General features: G+C 43.9%; 1 protein-coding gene across 1 annotated transcript in view; it reads left to right on the forward strand.

The window, feature by feature from the left end:
• The window catches only part of LOC107108908 (DNA topoisomerase 2-alpha-like), a 22,454-nt gene extending 4,288 nt beyond the window's left edge, over positions 1 to 18,166 (forward strand). The window contains exons 4-17 of the mRNA XM_015409452.1: positions 2,310 to 2,541; positions 3,345 to 3,479; positions 3,599 to 3,799; positions 6,491 to 6,686; positions 8,151 to 8,242; positions 8,755 to 8,910; positions 9,008 to 9,091; positions 11,134 to 11,331; positions 11,574 to 11,679; positions 11,874 to 12,060; positions 12,658 to 12,725; positions 14,580 to 14,705; positions 15,341 to 15,564; positions 17,590 to 18,166. Coding sequence (XP_015264938.1) covers positions 2,310 to 2,541; positions 3,345 to 3,479; positions 3,599 to 3,799; positions 6,491 to 6,686; positions 8,151 to 8,242; positions 8,755 to 8,910; positions 9,008 to 9,091; positions 11,134 to 11,331; positions 11,574 to 11,679; positions 11,874 to 12,060; positions 12,658 to 12,725; positions 14,580 to 14,705; positions 15,341 to 15,564; positions 17,590 to 17,730 — 2,146 coding nt within the window. The 3' untranslated portion in view covers positions 17,731 to 18,166. The remainder of the gene's footprint in view (positions 1 to 2,309; positions 2,542 to 3,344; positions 3,480 to 3,598; positions 3,800 to 6,490; positions 6,687 to 8,150; positions 8,243 to 8,754; positions 8,911 to 9,007; positions 9,092 to 11,133; positions 11,332 to 11,573; positions 11,680 to 11,873; positions 12,061 to 12,657; positions 12,726 to 14,579; positions 14,706 to 15,340; positions 15,565 to 17,589) is intronic.
• Positions 18,167 to 18,538: the final 372 nt, after the last annotated feature.

Here is an 18,538-nt window from a genome sequence, read left to right on the forward strand (position 1 = left end):
TAGACGTCCGCCAGTCCACCAGTGACAGTCTGGGACGTCAGGTTTTGGCCTCGGCTAAGCAGTAAACACCTGACAGCACCCGCCTCCAGGTAGGCTACTGCTCGCTAATCTCCCATTGGTGTGAAGCACAGAGACCACGAAGAAGATAAACAGGTTGCTTACCAGTAACTGGTGATCTTCGAGTGATCATCTGTACATTCACACCACCCGCCCTCCTTCCCCGCTGCTGTCAGCTTCTACCTCTTCAATTAGGAGTTGATATGCGGCGGTTTATAGGAACTGGTGGGATGTCTGCGCCCACCCCTCTGGGCATGCGCAGTGGGGTTCCTGCGCTTGCCTGAGGGAATGGGTGCGAAAATCCATTGAAAAGAGCTTGCTACAGCACCGATCGATCCAGCGCAGGCGCACTAGATCCCATTGGTGTGAATGCACAGATGACCACTCGAAGATCACCAGTTACTGGTAAGCAACCTGTTTTTCTTTTTAATATTAGCTAATAGTATATCATAATTGTCCGGTATAAGTGAGCTCAGCCTACCTAGATGTTTAATACCTAGATGTTTAATTTTTTTTTACTTCAAACCCTGAGATTCTTTGTAGATCCTGAATCTGTTTATCATTACAGTTTTTGGTCAATAACTTTGTTTTAGTAGAGTTAACCTTAAAGCCCACCAATTGACCAAACTCATCGAGAACCTTTAGAAGTCTAATTATCGATCTGCATGGGTCTTGTAGAATAACCGCCAGGTCATCCGCGTATGCTTGGATTTTGTATTCCTGCCCTCTGGTTTTAACTCCAACAATTTGACTATCATTCCTTATAGCTTCACACAGCCCTTCAATAGTAAAAATGAATAATAGTGGCGATAGGGGACAGCCTTGACGAGTACTTTTACAAATCTCGATTTCCTTAGTCATATCTCCATTTATGAGAATTCTGGCAACTTGATACTTATATATCGCCTCTATCATATTAATAAATGGTTCCCCACAATCTTTTCAGCGTCTAAAATATTATTGCCAATTGCTTATCATACCTTGCTTCGCAGTACTCTAAAATATTCATAATTATCCTCACATTTTTACGCATTTGCCTTTTAGGCAAAAAGCCTGCCTGATCTTGGTGGATTAATTGTGTAAGCACCTTTCTCATCCGGACTGCCAGAACAGAAGCAAAGATCTTATAATCGACGTTTAACAATGATATCGGTCAATAGTTTTTAGCCTTACAAAAGTAACAACTCTCCGCTCATTAGGGGCAATTTAAAAATTTTACCACACAAAAGGGGGCTTTCTGATAGACTCAGCTCTTAAACTCTTCCAGAGCAAGACAACTGCCCAACTTCTTTATGGTGTCGAGGTGTGGGGCTGGAACGATTCCACCATCGCCAGCCTGGAGAGAATCCAAAACCTTTTTATGAAAAGGCTGCTAACAGTTCCAGCAAGCACCCCAGCAGCATTGTTAAGAGCAGAATTGGGCCTTCCCTCTCTACGGGCCCGTGCCCATAAAGCTCTTTATAACTATTGGCACAAATTGAGGATAGCACCTACTGATCACCTTTCAAGCAGTTGCTTCCTTGCTTGCCAAAAAGACCGTAAATGGCTATCCAAATACAATAGCATATTGCAAAACTATAACCTTCCGGATGTAATCCACGGGCACCTTCGAACCGACTTTAATGGCAGGGAACAAATATATACCCAGGACACTGCCCAAGATTGGCGAGTCATCCAAGAGAATAAATCCTCACCCTGGTACAGACTAATCAAATCAGACCATCAAAGGGCCCAATACTTAAGCAAGATCTCATTTAATGAATTACGCTCTGCACTAGCTTCAATCTGCTTTCAATCAATGCAATCAGCAATGCTTGAAGGCCGCTATACTAACACTCCTGCTGCCCAGCATTTCTGCCCGTGCTGAGGCTCAGTGCTAGAGGACCTGTGCCACTACCTGTTATTCTGACCACTTTACCAATCTCTAGGCCCAGTTTTGGCCACCCCAGGCACTAGAACAGAAACAGAAAAAATTCTAGTTTTACTAGCAGACGTAGAAACCAAGATTTCACACAAGGTGGCCCCCTTTACCCTTGCTGCAGAGAACATTCAGAAAAAAAAATAGTAGCAGCACCATAGCTCGATTAATAACGGAGACCAGGATGGAAGAGTTGGAATTATTAAGATGTTTTATTCTGTATTAGATTTTTATTTTTCTGGTTTAGTCGTTTATATCTCATTTTGTCATTGTAATGGCCTATGGCCAAAGGCAATAAAAACTGAACCTAAGTGCAAACCACATTCTTTTCTAGCACTTTAGCACGGTTGGTTTTCCCACCAGTGGATGACAACGTGCTGAACTTCCTGTACGATGACAACCGCCGTGTAGAACCCGAGTGGTACATCCCAATCCTCCCCATGGTTCTAATCAATGGAGCTGAGGGTATTGGGACAGGGTGGTCGTGCAAAGTTCCCAACTACGATGTCCGAGAAGTGGTGAACAACCTTCGCCGCATGTTGGATGGAGAGGAGCCTCTGCCGATGGTAATGAAAAAAGCAATAATCAACCCTTGCCAAAAGGACAGATAACGGGGAAAGTAAAATAAATGGGTAGGGGGGCAATGAGGGAGCTTTTATGACTTTCTCCCCTTCTTCCATTTCAAAAAAGTAAGCCATGAATGTTTAATCCCCATGAAGATATTTTAAGTGGCATGCAGATCTGGAGACTCAAAATGTGGTTGGTGATAACCTGTCCACCATGAAGCCCCACTGCTGTCCCCATCACCTCTACAGATCCTAAACAATCTTTCTTTTATGTCACTCACTTCTATCTCTAATTCAGGGGTCCCCGCCCTGTTTGAGCATGAGAGTATTTTTGAGAGTGGGTAGTGAATGCTGCCCCAAAATGGCTGCCGTAGGAAGCAGAGCCAAACACAATACCTCCCCACCACCACCACTTTGCAAAAGAAAGGAAATAAAAAGAAATGAAGAAGAGCCGTGGGGGGAGGGCGAATAAAAAGAAGGAAGTCTGCAGGGGGGATGGAACTACAAGTCTGGATGCTTACAAGTTTTTCTGATCCTCCATCAACTGTGGCTGCTGTTGCAGTTAATGGGAGCAATGTTCCTTTGAATCAGGGCAGCCAATAACAAGCCTAGCCTTACAATGGTTGTGTCCACTTATCGAAAAGTTTGGCAGCTGCCACTTTGGGAATTCTGCTCTAATCTGTGGCCAAAATGTCAAGGGTCTAGGACTCTTGCTGAATTTGGAGTGAGATCACATTGTGCTAACTTACCTGCAGTTTTTGCTTTAGCTTGCTTTACTCAGGTTAAAAATGTTTGTGTTTAAGCATCCTAGTTACAAGAATTTCAAAGGAACAATAGATGAACTGGGTGAGAAACAGTACCTAGTCAATGGAGAAGTATCTATTCTTGATTCCACTACCATTGAAATTTCTGAGCTTCCTGTTCGGACATGGACCCAGGTATGACGATGTTCTGATTTTCACATTATGATCTTGAAACAGTTTAGATTCATACGTTCCAGGGCCTCTGATATGCAATATGGTGATTTTTCTCTCCTCTCCCCCCCCCCCCCCCCCAGGTGCACAAGGAACAGGTTCTGGAGCCTATGCTGGGTGGCACAGAAAAATCTCCCCCATTAATAACTGACTACAAAGAATACCACACAGACACCACAGTCAAATTCATAGTAAAAATGAGTGAACAAAAGCTGGCTGAGGCAGAAGCAGCCGGTCTCCATAAAGTCTTCAAGCTACAGACCTCTCTTTCCTGCACCAACATGGTAAGCGGCAGAAGCATTCTCCCTTGCGCAGCCACAAGGAGGGCTGGCGTAATCCTTTTTTTTTTTCTTCAAAAATTTTTTATTTTGGATTAACATGTTCAACATTTAACATACAACCAACAAATCCATTTCTTTTTATCTCCTACCCCCCCCCCCTTTTGATGGCTTCCCGCAATGCTTCCCCTAGGAGGGCTGGTGTAATCCTATTTCAAAACAGAATGAAATTTTGTTCCTTAAAGCGTTGTTTGAGTTCATTTTTTTCTTCCGATAAAATGCTTTGAAATGTCATTTTTGAGCTTTTGTCTTTGGTATTTTGGTGGTAGTCTCCATGCAACTAAACTATATGCATTCTTTGTTCAGATTTATGGTTATTTTCTCCCAGTCTGAATCCAAAGTTAGTTAAATCTGACACCATCTAAAACTTCAACCCTATTTATTTAGCGGTACTTATGGATAACAGTAATAACATGTAAAGAACATTAATAAAACAGTTAATTAACACTAAAGGAAAATACAAATGACTACAATAACCAGTGGTGTACCAGAATTAGTCATAAGGAGATCAGTGAGCATTTATGTAATCGCACCATAAAATTTGAGTGGTTAGTGAAATATATGAAATACTCTAGATTTGACTACTTAATAAACCAGGATGGAGCTGTATTTCAAAGACCTTTTGTGGATATGCTACTTAGATTTTCCAGTGAATTCAAGAAAAGGGATGACTTGCTGTTATTAATCTGTTTTTGTAACTGGTTGAAGGGATGTTTGAGCTTTATGTACTTGATGCCCCATTGGAGAATGTCTACTCATTCTGCTTGTCTAATGCTGTATTTCCATAAACTTTAAAAAGGTGCATGCACATTCCATCTGTGTCCTTCTGGATTAGAATGTATAGTGTCATCTTCAAGCATTGATCCTTATTCAATTTTTCTCAATAGTCAGCTTATTTGACCTCACTGGGGTTTGTTTCCAAGCAAGCACATACAGAGCAAGCATTGCAGAAGAAAAAAGCTTCAGGCGAACTATTTCAATGTAACTTGAAAGAAAAATCTTCTATTTTCTTCTTCAGGCCCAGAGAATAGACGGCAGAGCGGACACTTGTGTATAGAGTTTGTGGCAAAGTTACAGAGTCTTACTCCTACTGCAAATAACTTTAGATAGTTACACCAATTGATTTAGAGTGTGAAGTACTTTATTAATACAATTCATGACCAGCACGATCAATTTAGAGTTTGCATCCTTGTAAAAGCAAACAGTTGCATGGTGCCTGTTTCTTAATTAAAGATTTTTATTCCATCCTGCTCCTTATGATTTCAACAGTTTGTGCCAACCGTGCACTGTCCATGGGCTACTTATTTGCCTGCACATTTTGTTGGCAGAGTAATTAACACAGCAATGGTGCACAACCTGATTAAAGAGTAGATAAAGGTTTATTTAGGAACTAACATACGATAGGAATGAAGAAAGACAGAGAGAGGTTCGTAGAAGAAGGAAGAAATTGACCTAAGAGTAGAAATCTGGAGAAAGACATGGAATGACACTTAAGAGAAGAGAAGGTGCTGATCTTCGTGGTCTCTGCTTCACACCAATGGGATCTAGTGCGCCTGCGCCGGTGCTGTAGCAAGCTCTTTTAATGGATTTTCGCACCTAGCCCCTCCGGGCATGCGCAGGAGCTCCACTGCACATGCCCAGAGGGACGGGCGCAGACATCCCGCCAGTTCTTTCCTTACCGCCGCGCTGAGCAGACCCTTTCTTCGATCGGTCTGGTCGGATCGCTGTTTTCGTCGCTTTTTAGCGATTGGCTCTTGTTTTTTTCTCTCAGTTTCCTTTCCTCTTGTCGTTTAAAAAAAAAAGAGGAGAATTTTTGTTTTTTGTCATCTGAGGTAAATTTACCTCAGGCCTTCGGGCCATTGCCCCCCCCCCCACACCACCCTTCTTGCCGGTTAGACTTTTCAACGTCTCTCAGTCTATGGAGAAAATGACTGGAAAGAAGAAAAAGTGGGGATTTTTTAATCGTTGCAGAGGCTGCGGGAGTAAATTGGCTCCTCCGGACGGTCATAAGTACTGTATTTTCTGCCTGGGGGAATCCCACAATCCAGACTCCTGCGAACATTGTACCACAGAATAGTCTCCCTTCCGTTTTTTAAAATAAGAGTTTCCTCTTCATACGGTGGTGTATACCATGCCATAGAACCTGGCTCTCTTCTCTTCAGGGGAATAGTTGGTAGTCGAGACTGTTGTATCGGCGCGTCTGTCTGCCGTTGGCAGTTAGGCCCGTCAGCCATTGGTAATGGTGCTTGCCTGTAGACTGTTTCGGCCCTCTGGCTATTTCCAACACATTTCTCAACTTTGGTTTGGTTGGCATAATGGCAGCCCTAAAGGAAACAAGCCAACTCTTTTCCACAGTGTAAATTACTTCTGTGGCTGACCACTCAGAGAAGGTCTGTACTGGCGCCAGGGAAGTAGATCATTTAATTAACAGGCTCACAAACTTTTGAAAAATGGACCGGAAGAGCAAAGAAATCAAGTATTTTCTCCCAGGTGGCCCCTTTGACAACAGCCACCCACAGGGCAGCTTATAGCTGTGATGAAGATCTTTTTGCTTGATCAAATGCATGAAGATGCCACACTGCAAGACGCATTTGTGAGCTCTCAGTTCTAAATGTCTGGCATATTGTGCTTGTGCAGGTACTCTTTGACCATGTTGGCTGCCTGAAGAAGTATGAGACTGCAGAAGATATTTTGCGAGAGTTCTATGAGCTCAGGCTGCGCTACTATGGCTTAAGAAAAGACTGGCTCGCTGGTCTGCTGGGCGCAGAGTCCGCAAAGCTAAGCAATCAGGCTCGCTTCATCCTGGAGAAAATAGGTGGCATAATAGTGATTGGTAAGCCAAAGTTTAGTGTGAGTAATGTTTCGGAGCAAAGTTTCATTTCTTTCCTTGAAGGCAATTAGAAAAGGGAATGGTACCTTCCTTTCAGGCGAGATGGGCAGACTCCATATAGCACCCATTAGCTTTCTGCCTCTTTTAAAAGCGAGACACGGAAAGAAGAAACGTGCACAACTCTTCAGGGAGGGGGGGTTGTCCTCCTTTGGTTTATGCCTCCTACTCACTCCTGGGCAGGATTTATGCAAATTAACCTGATCTCTAAGAGGACCACTGGGAGGTGGACCTTTCCCAGTCAGGATGCCCTGCCTGCTGCAGGCAAGACTCACTTAGCCAGCTCCATTTTACAGGCCAGAAAAACAAGTGAGAGACAGAGAGAACCTAGTTTACTGTGGCCATTTGGGCTAGTTTCTTCCAGCCGTTAACTACACCAAAGGCATTTTAAAAAATCTTCAACTGTCTCAGCAGCCTTGGTTTTCTGCAGCTGCAACCAAGAGAAAAAAGGCCAAGGCCCCTCTGAGGGCTGGTTCTTTGCCACTCACCTCTCCAGAACTGCTCCATCCCAACCCAGGCATGGGGTTGTGGCAATCAGCTACGATAGTCTCTGACTAATTGCCCGGAGCTCTCCCTCTGAAGTCTCAGCTGAGATGGACACACAAGCAGTCTCAGAAACAGCCGCTGCTTCTCTATTGGTAGAGTTAGACTCCCCTGTCGTATGGCTAGGATGCCAGACCCACCCCACCCACCCCCTTTGTAGGTGGCTCGAAGCAGCCAAGGCTGCCTTCCAGCGCAGGGGGGATGCCACTGCTTCCGTTGTATGTGGGTTACTTACCTTTTCTAAGCACCAGCCACAGGCACTTTGCAAAGGGAAAAAGCAGGAGAGCAGGCCCTGTCAGAGGTGCCATAGTGACCAATATGCCTTTCAGATTCTTCCTCTTCTCAGGAAGCTTCCTATAGATCAAAAAGATGTCCTGGCAGGTGCAGGAAAGGTGCTAAGTTCCCTGTCCAGTCGCCAGTGAATCCTCAGGTTCCTCTCCAGAAGCCCAGGCCAGTGGCTAACGGAAGGGCCCACTGTAGGAGGGCCTTTGAATCATGAGAACGGAGTGGGTAGCCTCTGACAAAGAAGAAGGGGAATGGTCATTGGAGGACAGCCCCACCCATGAAGCTTCCACTTTATTCCAGGCAGAACACTACCAGACTTTTACCCAAAGTCATTCAAGCTCTCCACTATAAACAGGATTTCACAGATCAGGTTAAACCCTCAGCCTCATCCAATCTAGACAAAACCTATAGGATTTTTCTTTTCTGTTCACAGAATGTGGGTTGGTTGTCAAGCTTGTCCCTAATTCTCTGTCCTTATTATATTGATATTTGCTTTGATTTTGGCTCCTCTAACATACATTGTGTGACCTTGTTCATGCAGATTCGTTCCACACAGTGATCTAAAAATGCCTTTGTTCCTAGAAAACAAGCCCAAGAAAGAAATAATAAAGGTGCTTATTGAGAGGGGTTATGAGTCTGATCCATTGAAGAGCTGGAAAGAGTCCCAACAAAAGGTACTGAAGATCTCAGCTTCTGTAACTAGCTGAACTGCTAACTATTTCTGCTTCTTAAAAGTCTCAAACTCTGTTACCTGTAATAAACATGCTTGGAGGTGGGAGGAGAGCTTGGGATATCATGGGAAATATTAGTAAGCTCGCTGTTGAGGGTGCAGAACTTAATTGGTCACTTGGCCTACCAGCAGTTTTCTGGATTGGAGGCAACATTTTAGAGGATTCTTCCGTTTAGCAGTGAGAGCTCACACTCCAGGTCCAGCCCTATAACTGGCCATTCCCACTGCCCTGACAGATCCTACAGCGTGGGATAATGTTATGAATCTCATTTTAACTATTTTAAGAGAGATCTGTCCAGTTGCTACATGCACAGCTAATAAAGTAGTAGTGTTAGTGACTGCTTTTCCTCACCTCTGGGCCCAAAGAGTGCAGGAATCTGCTGTATCCCTCTGCTTTCCTGGGCTGGGGAAAATAGTAATAAATGGCCTCATTTTCTCCACACACCCCCCCCCCAGGATACAAATGAGGAGAAAGAAGATGATGAAGAAAGTGGTAAGGAAAATGAATCAACAGCAGGCACTGGGCCAGATTTCAACTACCTCCTGAACATGCCTCTCTGGTATCTAACAAAGGAGAAAAAGGATGAACTGTGCAAGCAGCGGGATGACAAAGTAGGTGAAGTAGCTGTTTGGCAAAAGCTTTGACAGGAGCTGGGACTGAAGGCTCTTGGATGTACACTTAACTGTTTCTCATTGGTCCTTTTGTTAGGAAGTCGAGCTGAAAAATCTGAAACGGAAGAATCCTGATGATTTATGGAAAGAAGACCTTGCTGCCTTTGTGGAGGCTCTTGAAGTATGTGGTTGGGGAAGATTCTGGGTTTCTTCTAGGCAGTTGATTAATGTGGACCTTGTGTTGATGGGATCCTGCTAACTATCCTTAGGTTGGGCAGAGTGTGTTTGTGCATGTTCAGAACAGGGTTCTTGTGGCTCCATTGGGCCCAAAGCTTTGGAAGAAAGACTGGAGAGAACTGACTGGGGTGAAAGGCTTCAATGTGTTCTGAACCAGAAAAGTCTGACAGGAGAGCATGGGAACAGGTTTTATATGCAAGGCTTTTCCCAAATAAAATTGCTCAGATCCATTTGGTCCTTAAGACACTGCCAGTTTTGCCGTACAGGATGTCAGCAAGGCCCATCTCGTAGTTGGAACTTTGACAAATTTCAAGATGGGTAGCTGTGTTTGTAGCAGTTGAAAAGAGCAAGAGTCCAGTACCACCTTGAAGACTAACAAAAAATTATGGCAGGATATGAGCTTTCATGAGTAGCTGCTCACTTCTTCAGATACAGCTAGATTGTGAGTCCATCTGTCCTTATATCTTGGAAAGTGGGGCAATGTCAGGTGCCGAATTACAATAGCAGGTGAATGACAGCAGGTATGATATGCAGAGGGGTAGTAGGTATGGAGAAATCAGCATTGGTAATGAGACAGGAAACCTAGGTCTTGATTCTGTCCAGGAGGATGCAAATGTCAGTTGCTGTTACCTGAAGATGTTGACAGTTTTGGAGTTAAGTCCTGTTTGCATGCTCAACTAATGCCCCTCTTGGCATGTTCCATTAACAGGGCAGGGAAGCTCTGGTTCAAATGACAGCTAATTCTCTTTTAAGGGAGGGAATGCCTTTAGCTACACAGAGTGCTCTCTCTGGATTCAAATGATAAGAACTATCTCCCTGTTGTAGATATCCTCTTCGGGGAGCAAGGTGCTCATATGGGTGGTGGGTTTGTGCAACGCCAAGCTTAAAATAGCAGTATTTCTTAAATCATGTACAAAAACTCAGAAGATGCTGAAATAAGCTGAGGCTTGACAAAGAACTTCAAAGAACGCTGAGACAACCTGAAACTTTAAATACTACAGGGACCAGTAAAAATCCCATTTCACAAATTCTTCCTCAGGTTTTACAGCAACAGATATCTTGAATTTAATAATGGAAATCTATTCTCTGTACTAGTTACATAATAGCTTAGAGCACTGAAAAATGTCAACTCCAAACAATTTCACAGAATTTACATCATTTCACAAGTGAGGGAATCGCCAATCAAAAATTATATACATGGTACTCAACCTACAAGAATTCACAGCTGGCTTGGTCTTGTAAGGGGGGTTGTGTTCTCCTCAAAGGGCCTGGCTCGGAGCGTGGAAGCAGCGTTAGATCCTGTGCAACCGGTCTATCCCCAGGACGTTGTCCGTGGCACAGATCTTCTTTAACCAACTTCAGCTCATCTGCAGCAGCAGCTCTTCCTGGCAGAGTGGTCTGATCACAGCCAAGCTAATTCTGGGGCACTGCCTCGGGAGACCAATGAGCCAGAGTGATGAGTGGAGCTTTCTCCCTGTGTCGGTATGCCTGAAGCTTACACTGTTGCTTGGTGAAAATGTTTCATGGTTGTTTCTACAGGCCTTTGCTGGTACATGAAATCATCTTCTGTTCATGGGTGCTGGTGCCTCTCCTGTTAACTTAAATGTACATGAAGGAGAGTGCAACTCTGTTTGCTGATATCGCATGTTGTTTTGTGTGTTTAACTGCTGCAAACTGCCTTGAGAATTCATAGATTGGGGTAGGCAGGATAAAAGTTTTTTTAGCTATAATAAGCCACAACGTAGACACTTAAATGCCTTTTTTTGTACTTCAGCTTACAATTATTGCTTCCTATTTGTAGATAAGAGCCCAGTAGCACCTTAAAGACTAACAAAATTTGTGGTAGAGTATGAGCTGTCGTGAATCAATACTCACAAATTTTGTTAGCCTTTTAGGTTCTACTGGACTTTTACTCTTTTCTACTGCTACAGACAGACTAATACAACTACCCATCTTGATCTGCTTCATATCTGTCATCCTCTTTAGGAACTAGAAGCCAAGGAAAAAGAGGACGAGATGCTGGGGGCTGCAGGCAGGCCCATCAAAGGGAAAGGAGGGAAGCTGAAAGTAAAGAAACTGCAATTAACAGAAGTCATGCCTTCACCACATGGCCGGAGGGTTGTTCCCCGCGTGACTGAGGAGATGAAAATGGATGCAACGAAGAAATTAAAAAGGAAAATCAAGGTATGATGTGAAGTGTTGGGCTGCAGAATGTAATGGAGTGGGTGATATAGTTCCGCTTGAACAAAAATATTACAGGAACACAACAACAAGTGAGCAATGTAGCAAAGGGAGCTCATTTATCGAAGCAGTCTTGTTAAGGTGAATGAACCACGGGAAGTCTCTTTTGCTGTCTTGGTTCTTCTCTTTCATCCTTTCACCTGCTCTGAAGATCACTGTTCTCCTCCTTTGCTTACCGTTTTTAGACTGAAAAACCTGACCTTGTTGGGGATCAAGGAGAGTCACCAGAGTCTGATAAAGAACCAGGAGCTCTTAAACAAAGATTAGCAAAGAAAATTAAAGTAGAGACAGGTAAGGTCTTTTCACAGGAGTCTTTAATTTTCTTTGCCATTGTCTTAGGACCCGGTTTTAGTTTGTTGAAAGGGAATTGGTATGTCCTGTAATACTTGCAAAGGACACAAGAAGGTGAAATACATACACTATGTCTAATCCTTCTCATGTTTTTCCCCTGCTTATATTCAGATCTAAATGTCTTTTATTTCCAGGTACAAAAAAACAGTCTGTTCTGCCATTCAAGCCAGTAAAAAAAGCTAAAAGAAACCCGTGGTCTGATTCAGAATCAGAAGAGGATAATAGGGATAGTGACTCTGAAGCTCAGGAGGAGACAGACGAGGATGCTGTTGCTAAAAAAAATCTGAAGAGTCCTGCTGCGAAGCTGAAGGTCGCTTCCAAGTGCGTGTCTTGAGTATACAAAAAGGAGTTGTTGTTTTCGCCCATTAGAAAAAGTCACACAGCCAGAAAACAATATTTTTTTCCTGAGGTCCAACCAGTATTTACAAAGCAGCGTACAAGAATCTTTGTTGCACAGAATTATCATCAAGTCGTAGGGTACATAAGAAAAATCAAAAGGATAAAAAGATGTCTTCTGTGTCAGAGCTGCTGGTGGCCTATCCAGAAACAGGTGTTTTTCTCCTCACTGTTATATGATGAAGAATTCTGTGGAACTGTGAATCTTGTACACTTCTCTGCAAATATGGGTTGGTCCTGATAATGATTATTTTCCCACCTTTTTTTTATTATTTAAGTATACTCAATGCTGTGATGCTGGGTTATCCCAATGTCCCAACTAGCATTGTATAGCAGTCATCAGTATCTTCCCTTTAGTGTCTATAGAAAAGCCAGTTCTTTCTGTCCAAATGTTCCACAGTGATCCAATGTTCACCTATTGTATTATAACTAATCCTAATGGGGTTTTTTTGTTTGATGCATAAAATGGGGATGAGTGGGGGGAGAATAGTGATTAAATATGTTGCTGAATCTGTGTTCCAGGAAAGCCATGGAAAAGCAAGCAAAAAAACAACAAACACAAGTGACCAAAGTCCAGAGTTCCATCCCAAGTAAGCATATCATCCTGGTTCAGTCTGCCAAAATGAGATTTCTGCCTGGTCCCATTAGCTTTGAATTGAGTGACTAAGAGTAATTCCCTGGATTTGGGCACTTTCTGTGATCTGTTACCAAACAAAGATCAGGGTATGCATTTAAAAGACATGCTACATGTGTAACTCTGACACTGGCTCCAAGGGAGACCTTTAAGTCTTTATATGCACATGTGTGACATGGCTTTGGTACAGCTCCAGAAAAGAAAAAGGAGGGAGACAAATCCTTAAACAGAATGTAACTGAGCTACAGAACAGTGAAAGAAAAGGAAGACTAACTTTCAAGCGCTGATCAGTCTGAAGCAGTAAGCACAGATGGTGCTTCTCAGCAGCTAACAGGCAGTAACAATTTACTCACGGCAGCCTAATGAAAGTGTTAACTTAGTCCTAGTGTCCAATAAGAATTAATTTTCATCTAAAATAAACGTGTTCTTCCTGTGTGGCTAGTCAAAGAAAAAAACACTTATGAGTTGAGGGGGGATGCAAAAATATGGAGGGCAGGTGTGGGGGGGGGGTCGGAGCAGAAGAGGAGGAGTGAGACCTGGGAAGCCAGAGGACTGTTGGGCCAGCCAGCTGAAGGTAAGGCAGGATGTCAGAGCTGAGAAGAGTGGAGGAGGTGGTAGGGTGTTGAGGTATTCTTTCCAGAAAGAAGACAGTAAGAAAAACTATATCATATTCTGCCTAAATGAAGAGGGATTCCATCAGCTCATGCTGGTTGTGGAAGGAGGTTCAATGCTGAAAACCAACTCGAAATGGGAGGGCTTGGGAGGACCAGTGTTTGGCCTGGGGATCAGGAGATGATGGGTCAGGAGATGAGGCCCTCTTGCCTGCTTGAGCGTTTGATAAGAGAAACTTTACAAAGTGAGAGATACTTTTGAGCGGCCCGGAAGACAGGGTCATTGTCCTGTGAGCATCAGTTGCTAATCATGGCCCATGTGTAGGGGCCTCGAAGAATCATGAGTTCTCATGGGAGACTACTTCCTTTCGCAATCCCGTCTTATCACACAATTCTTTGGCTTGATATTAAAGGTGGATTCTCTTCAGCCTCTGGTGGCGCAAGGCCTGAGAATCTAGGGGCATCCCAACCTGTGGTTCCTAGTGGGGCAGTGACGTGTATGGGGGTATATTGGGGTAACAAGCCTCTCAGCTAGTCCATGGTACCAAGAGAAAAAGCGATGCATTCTTGCTTACTTTCAGTGATAACTTGGGTCTCCATAGCCATCTTTTTGTGGTAAGATCACCATGTGTTCAAGGTATTTCAGAAGGGAGTTTTGCATGTGCTTTTTAAAAAAAAATTAAAAAACACCTTTTCCCCTTATTTACTTAAGAACATATATCCAGCATGTTCTTCAGAAAGGACTCAAATTGGTCCACAGATCTATAATAAAAATCCTATAAGGAGGTAAATCAAATAAACAAAGAGGTAATTCAAAATCCTAGTAAATGACTAGATTAGCCGGACCCAAAACTCACTTAAACGGCTCTGCTTTGCACACCTTCTCCAGGGACAACAACAAGGGAGCAAGGACCTTCCCACACCCTTGGCACAGTGGAGATGACCTTACATCTTGCTGCCCCCTGCAGGGTTTACTTCTCTCTTCTTTGTACACCAGACATTGCCTGTTCCAACAATCACCACCACCTCTTGCCTGAATTCAGGATTAAAGAACGATAACTCTTTCCATGTTCATTGCAAACATTATGCAATGTTGTATGAAATTGCTTGGCTTGATCTGATTCCATAGTTTAAAGTGGAGCTCAGAATTCAAAATATTTAGAACTTTTTAGTTTACTGGAGTCTTTTCTTTACTCAAGCCGAAATCCCAGACTCTGATGATAAGCCAGATGCATCAGCCTCTTCCTTGCCTCCTATTGGCCCAGGAGGGAAATTGGCACCTAGGAAAAGGGGTCCAGCCAAGAAAGCAAGAAGCACTGCTGAAGGTAAGATTGTTGCCGAAGTCTGCATGTTCAGAGGTGATCTTGTAGTTACTGCTTTCCCCGTTAAATGTGTAACTACAGGCTAGAAACTTTCTATCTGAAAAATAAAGGGTTACATCTAATAGGAACCTTCAATGTTCATAGACGAATTATATTGCAGTTGATTAGTTCACTTTGGAGAAAGTGGACAGATGCTTTTTATTCAACAGTTACTAGGGTTTTGTGGGCATGACTTTTCTGGGCAATTGCATCTTGCAGGAAAGTTATTCTGGTTTCAGGTCTATCACTAATGAAAGTAACTATTTTGTGCCACTTCTGCATACTGCTCAGTAGCCCAAAACTACTTAAAATAAATGCCCACTGTAATTATGGCTGCTACTTGACAGAAATCTGAAGAATAGTATCTCTCTCTAAACAACCTTGGTGTTCTCTCCCACAAAATCCTCTGCCACCTCTTGTAAGATATTCTTTAGTTGGGAGTATTTGTAATGCAGAACTCGGTGTTGTGAATGCTGTCCTGACACTCCCCAGAATTGATTTAGGAACAAGTGGCTTCAGAAGGATTTCTATGGTAGGTGCAATGTCTTGCTTAGAAAACTACAGAGGGCAGACATCTGACCCAGCTCTCTTGCCATTAGAGAACCAGCCTACCATTGTGGATGCTTTCGCTAAGGAAGAGGCAAATGTGAAACCCAGGAAGTCTGGAGCGGCTGTAAGTTCAGAGTCGGGTACAGATAAAACAGCCTCCAAGAAGCCTGCAGTTGCCAGGGCCAAGAAAGCCACCAAACGGAGGCCGGCATTTTCCTCCTCTGAGGATTCTGATGCTGACCTTCAATTCGTTAAAAAATCAACAGCACTTAAGGTTTGTCTCCCCTCATCACGTTTTTCTCCCCCCATGTTGTTTGGCCACTGGACCAGCATTTTATCGTATACAGCTTTGGAGTTTTGTCTGTTCTTGGGGAGCCCCAAGAAAAACTGTACATGTGCGTTTGTATCTATCTGTATTCAGAAGCCTTTTTTCCCCTCTTCCCCTGCCCATCTCCATTGTATATTTCATTCTGTAAGTCATTTCCAAAACTATTTATTCTGGTGGTTAAAGTATACATGCCTTCCCTTATCTTAGAAGTTCCCTTCAAGTTGAACTCCAGCATTTCAGGAGACAGAGTGATTAGGACCCGCATGCTATCTATTTTGGTGTAGTGGTTAGGAGCACGGGTTTGATTCCCCACTCCTCCACAAGCAACTGCTGGGTGACCTTGGGCAAGACACAGTTCTCTCAGAGCAGCTCTTGAAAGAGCTCTTTCAGCCCCACCTACCTCACAGGGTATCTGTTGTAGGGAGAGGAAGGGAAGGAGATTGTAAGCTGCTCTGAGACTCTGAGTGAAGGGCGGAGTATAAATCCAATCTCCTCTTCTCTCTTCTTCTATCCATGCTAAGTTTTCTCTTTGCAAGCTGCTTTGCCCACTTTCCTAAAACATGGGGTAGATGTCACATTGGTGCTCAGAAGAGCCACAGTGTCAGAACTCCTGCAGCAATCAGTTCCCAACAGCTTTCATTCAAAGAAGTAAAGTTTATTGAGACATTCAGATGCGTTGTGACAGTTCAGCAACCAATTTTATATGCATGATCACACAGTCAACATCTGCCTCCTGTCCCCAGCCGTTGGTTTCCGGCTTAAAGCCACATTTTCCCCGTGTGATCGCTCCTCCAGTGTCAAGCCACTTCCAGTTTAAACCCCCTCCCCGCTCGAAAGCTGCCCAAGGCTTCCGTTTTTCGCCCACTTTTTTGGGGGGGTGTCGGCGGTGCGCGCATAGGCGGAGCTCCGCTACCATGTTTAGAAAACCAACATTTAAACAGTCACTTGTTTTAGAGTTTAGATGAGTTTGGGATCTCACGGAGGCCATTTTCGGGTCAAACGTTTAAAGGGAAGTCTTTTGTTGGAGGGGTTGGATTGATTCGCCCTGGTGGTTCTGGGCATGTGCCATGGTAGTCCGTCCGTCCCCCCCCCCTTCTACGGATGAGCATCTATGCGCATGTGCAAACTGAGGGGGGGGGATTAAAAACCGCCGACACACACTCCCGCACGTCGGTAGTGTAGACGCCAGGGAGCAACCTGACTGCGTGGTGAGGCAGGATAAGGAAGGTAAGTGTGATCGCAATTATCCAGATCAAATATAATCCGGTTAGAACTGGAGCAGTTTAACCCGCTCTCAGCATGCCGTCTGACCGCACCCCCTGAGAGTATGCAGATATCTTAACCATTTTGTGTTAGAACTAAAGGGAAGGGTGCAAAGCAAGCAATTATACAATATTAAAGGGGGTCCCCTGATGGCCCATGGCCAATCAGGCTGCAGGTAGGAGCCTGCCAAAGTAACGGATTATATTTCCCAAGAGAGAGGCTACACCAAGCATTCAAGGTTACAGAGAGATAATAGAAACACAGAAGGCACAGCAGAAATGAAACTCAACATTCCATAGCCTCCCCCCATTCCCATGGCAGCCAGGACCAACAGAGGCCTAGCTGACACACAGGTGGCTTCCCAAGCCACTAAATGAGCATCACGCCTCTTAAGGAATCTGGGAGGCTTATAAATTATGAAAGTTTTGCTTTCAACTGACTTACAACGTTACAGGGTACCCTAGGCCATGATCCTGTGTGGCTCTTTCTCATGTGTGTAATGCTTGGCCACCTTAGAATGCTTATAGGCCAAGGAAAGAGAGATTGTTAATGCTTTTTAGGGAGCAGTGCATTCATTCTTAATTAAATCCGCCTAGAGTAAAATGGTCACCCTTTGCCCCCTGTATAAGGACAGTTATGTCCCTCCTCAGGCTTGTGTGTTCAGGTTCACCCATCAAGAGCTTACTGTGGCCCTGTTTTCTTTTTCAGAAATCCAAGGCAGCAGATGAGTCCTTCTCTATCGATCTGGGCTCTGATGATGACTTGCCTGCTGCACCCATACACTGTCAAAGGCCAGGGCGGGCTAGGAAGCCTGTCCAATATCTGGAGGAGTCAGAGGATGAGATATGAAAATAAAGCAAGATGTCCATCTTTCAACATTGCCCGTCTGCTCAAATGCGCTAGGAGATGGCACAACTGTATGTAAATATGAATATGTCAAGCTAACTTTACCAGATGGAGAGGCAAAGAGCTTCCTCCCCTTTCTCCCTGACCTTAAAAAACACAGGCTGTTCTGGCGAGAGGCCTCAAAATCTGGTGCTTAACTTATGTGAGAAAAGATACGGGAGGGGGTGACCATGCGTGCCTTCCCATGCAGAAGGAGAGGGAAGGGTCTTGTTCATTAGAAACACAGTGGGTCTGCTTTTCCAACAAGATGCCAAGAGCTTTCAGTAGCCTTTTGGACAACACCAAGGTTTATCGTTCTTTCTGTCTTTCTGTAAATATGTTCTGCAAGTTTTTTACACTGTTCCAGCTTCTGCTTTTATACTTGCTTAATAAACTATTCCACCAGAGGATTGTACTTTAATTCTGCTAATTTATAAATCTGTGTTCCTTTCTGTCCCTCCTGAATTGAGGTTTTTCACATACTGGTTGTAAAGTAAAAGACAAGCCAGTCCAATTTCCAGACCTGATTTTACTGGTAGGTGGGGGGGGGGCCCACACAGAATCTTTAGACCTCTGGTCTATTGGAAATAAACACACACACACACAAATTGCCACTAGAAACAGGCTTTCTGTACACACTTGCATCAAAATCTGTTCTACATTCTGCACAGGGATACTCTTAACTTTGTACACTTCACTAAACCTGATAATTCCAAGGTTCTTTCAGTGGATTTGAAGGGAAGTGAGCAGAGGCTGTCCAGGGGATTCCTGG

The sequence above is a fragment of the Gekko japonicus genome, unplaced genomic scaffold (genome assembly GCF_001447785.1).
Source record: "Gekko japonicus isolate JY-2015 unplaced genomic scaffold, Gekko_japonicus_V1.1 scaffold846, whole genome shotgun sequence".
NCBI classification, from domain to species: domain Eukaryota; kingdom Metazoa; phylum Chordata; class Lepidosauria; order Squamata; family Gekkonidae; genus Gekko; species Gekko japonicus.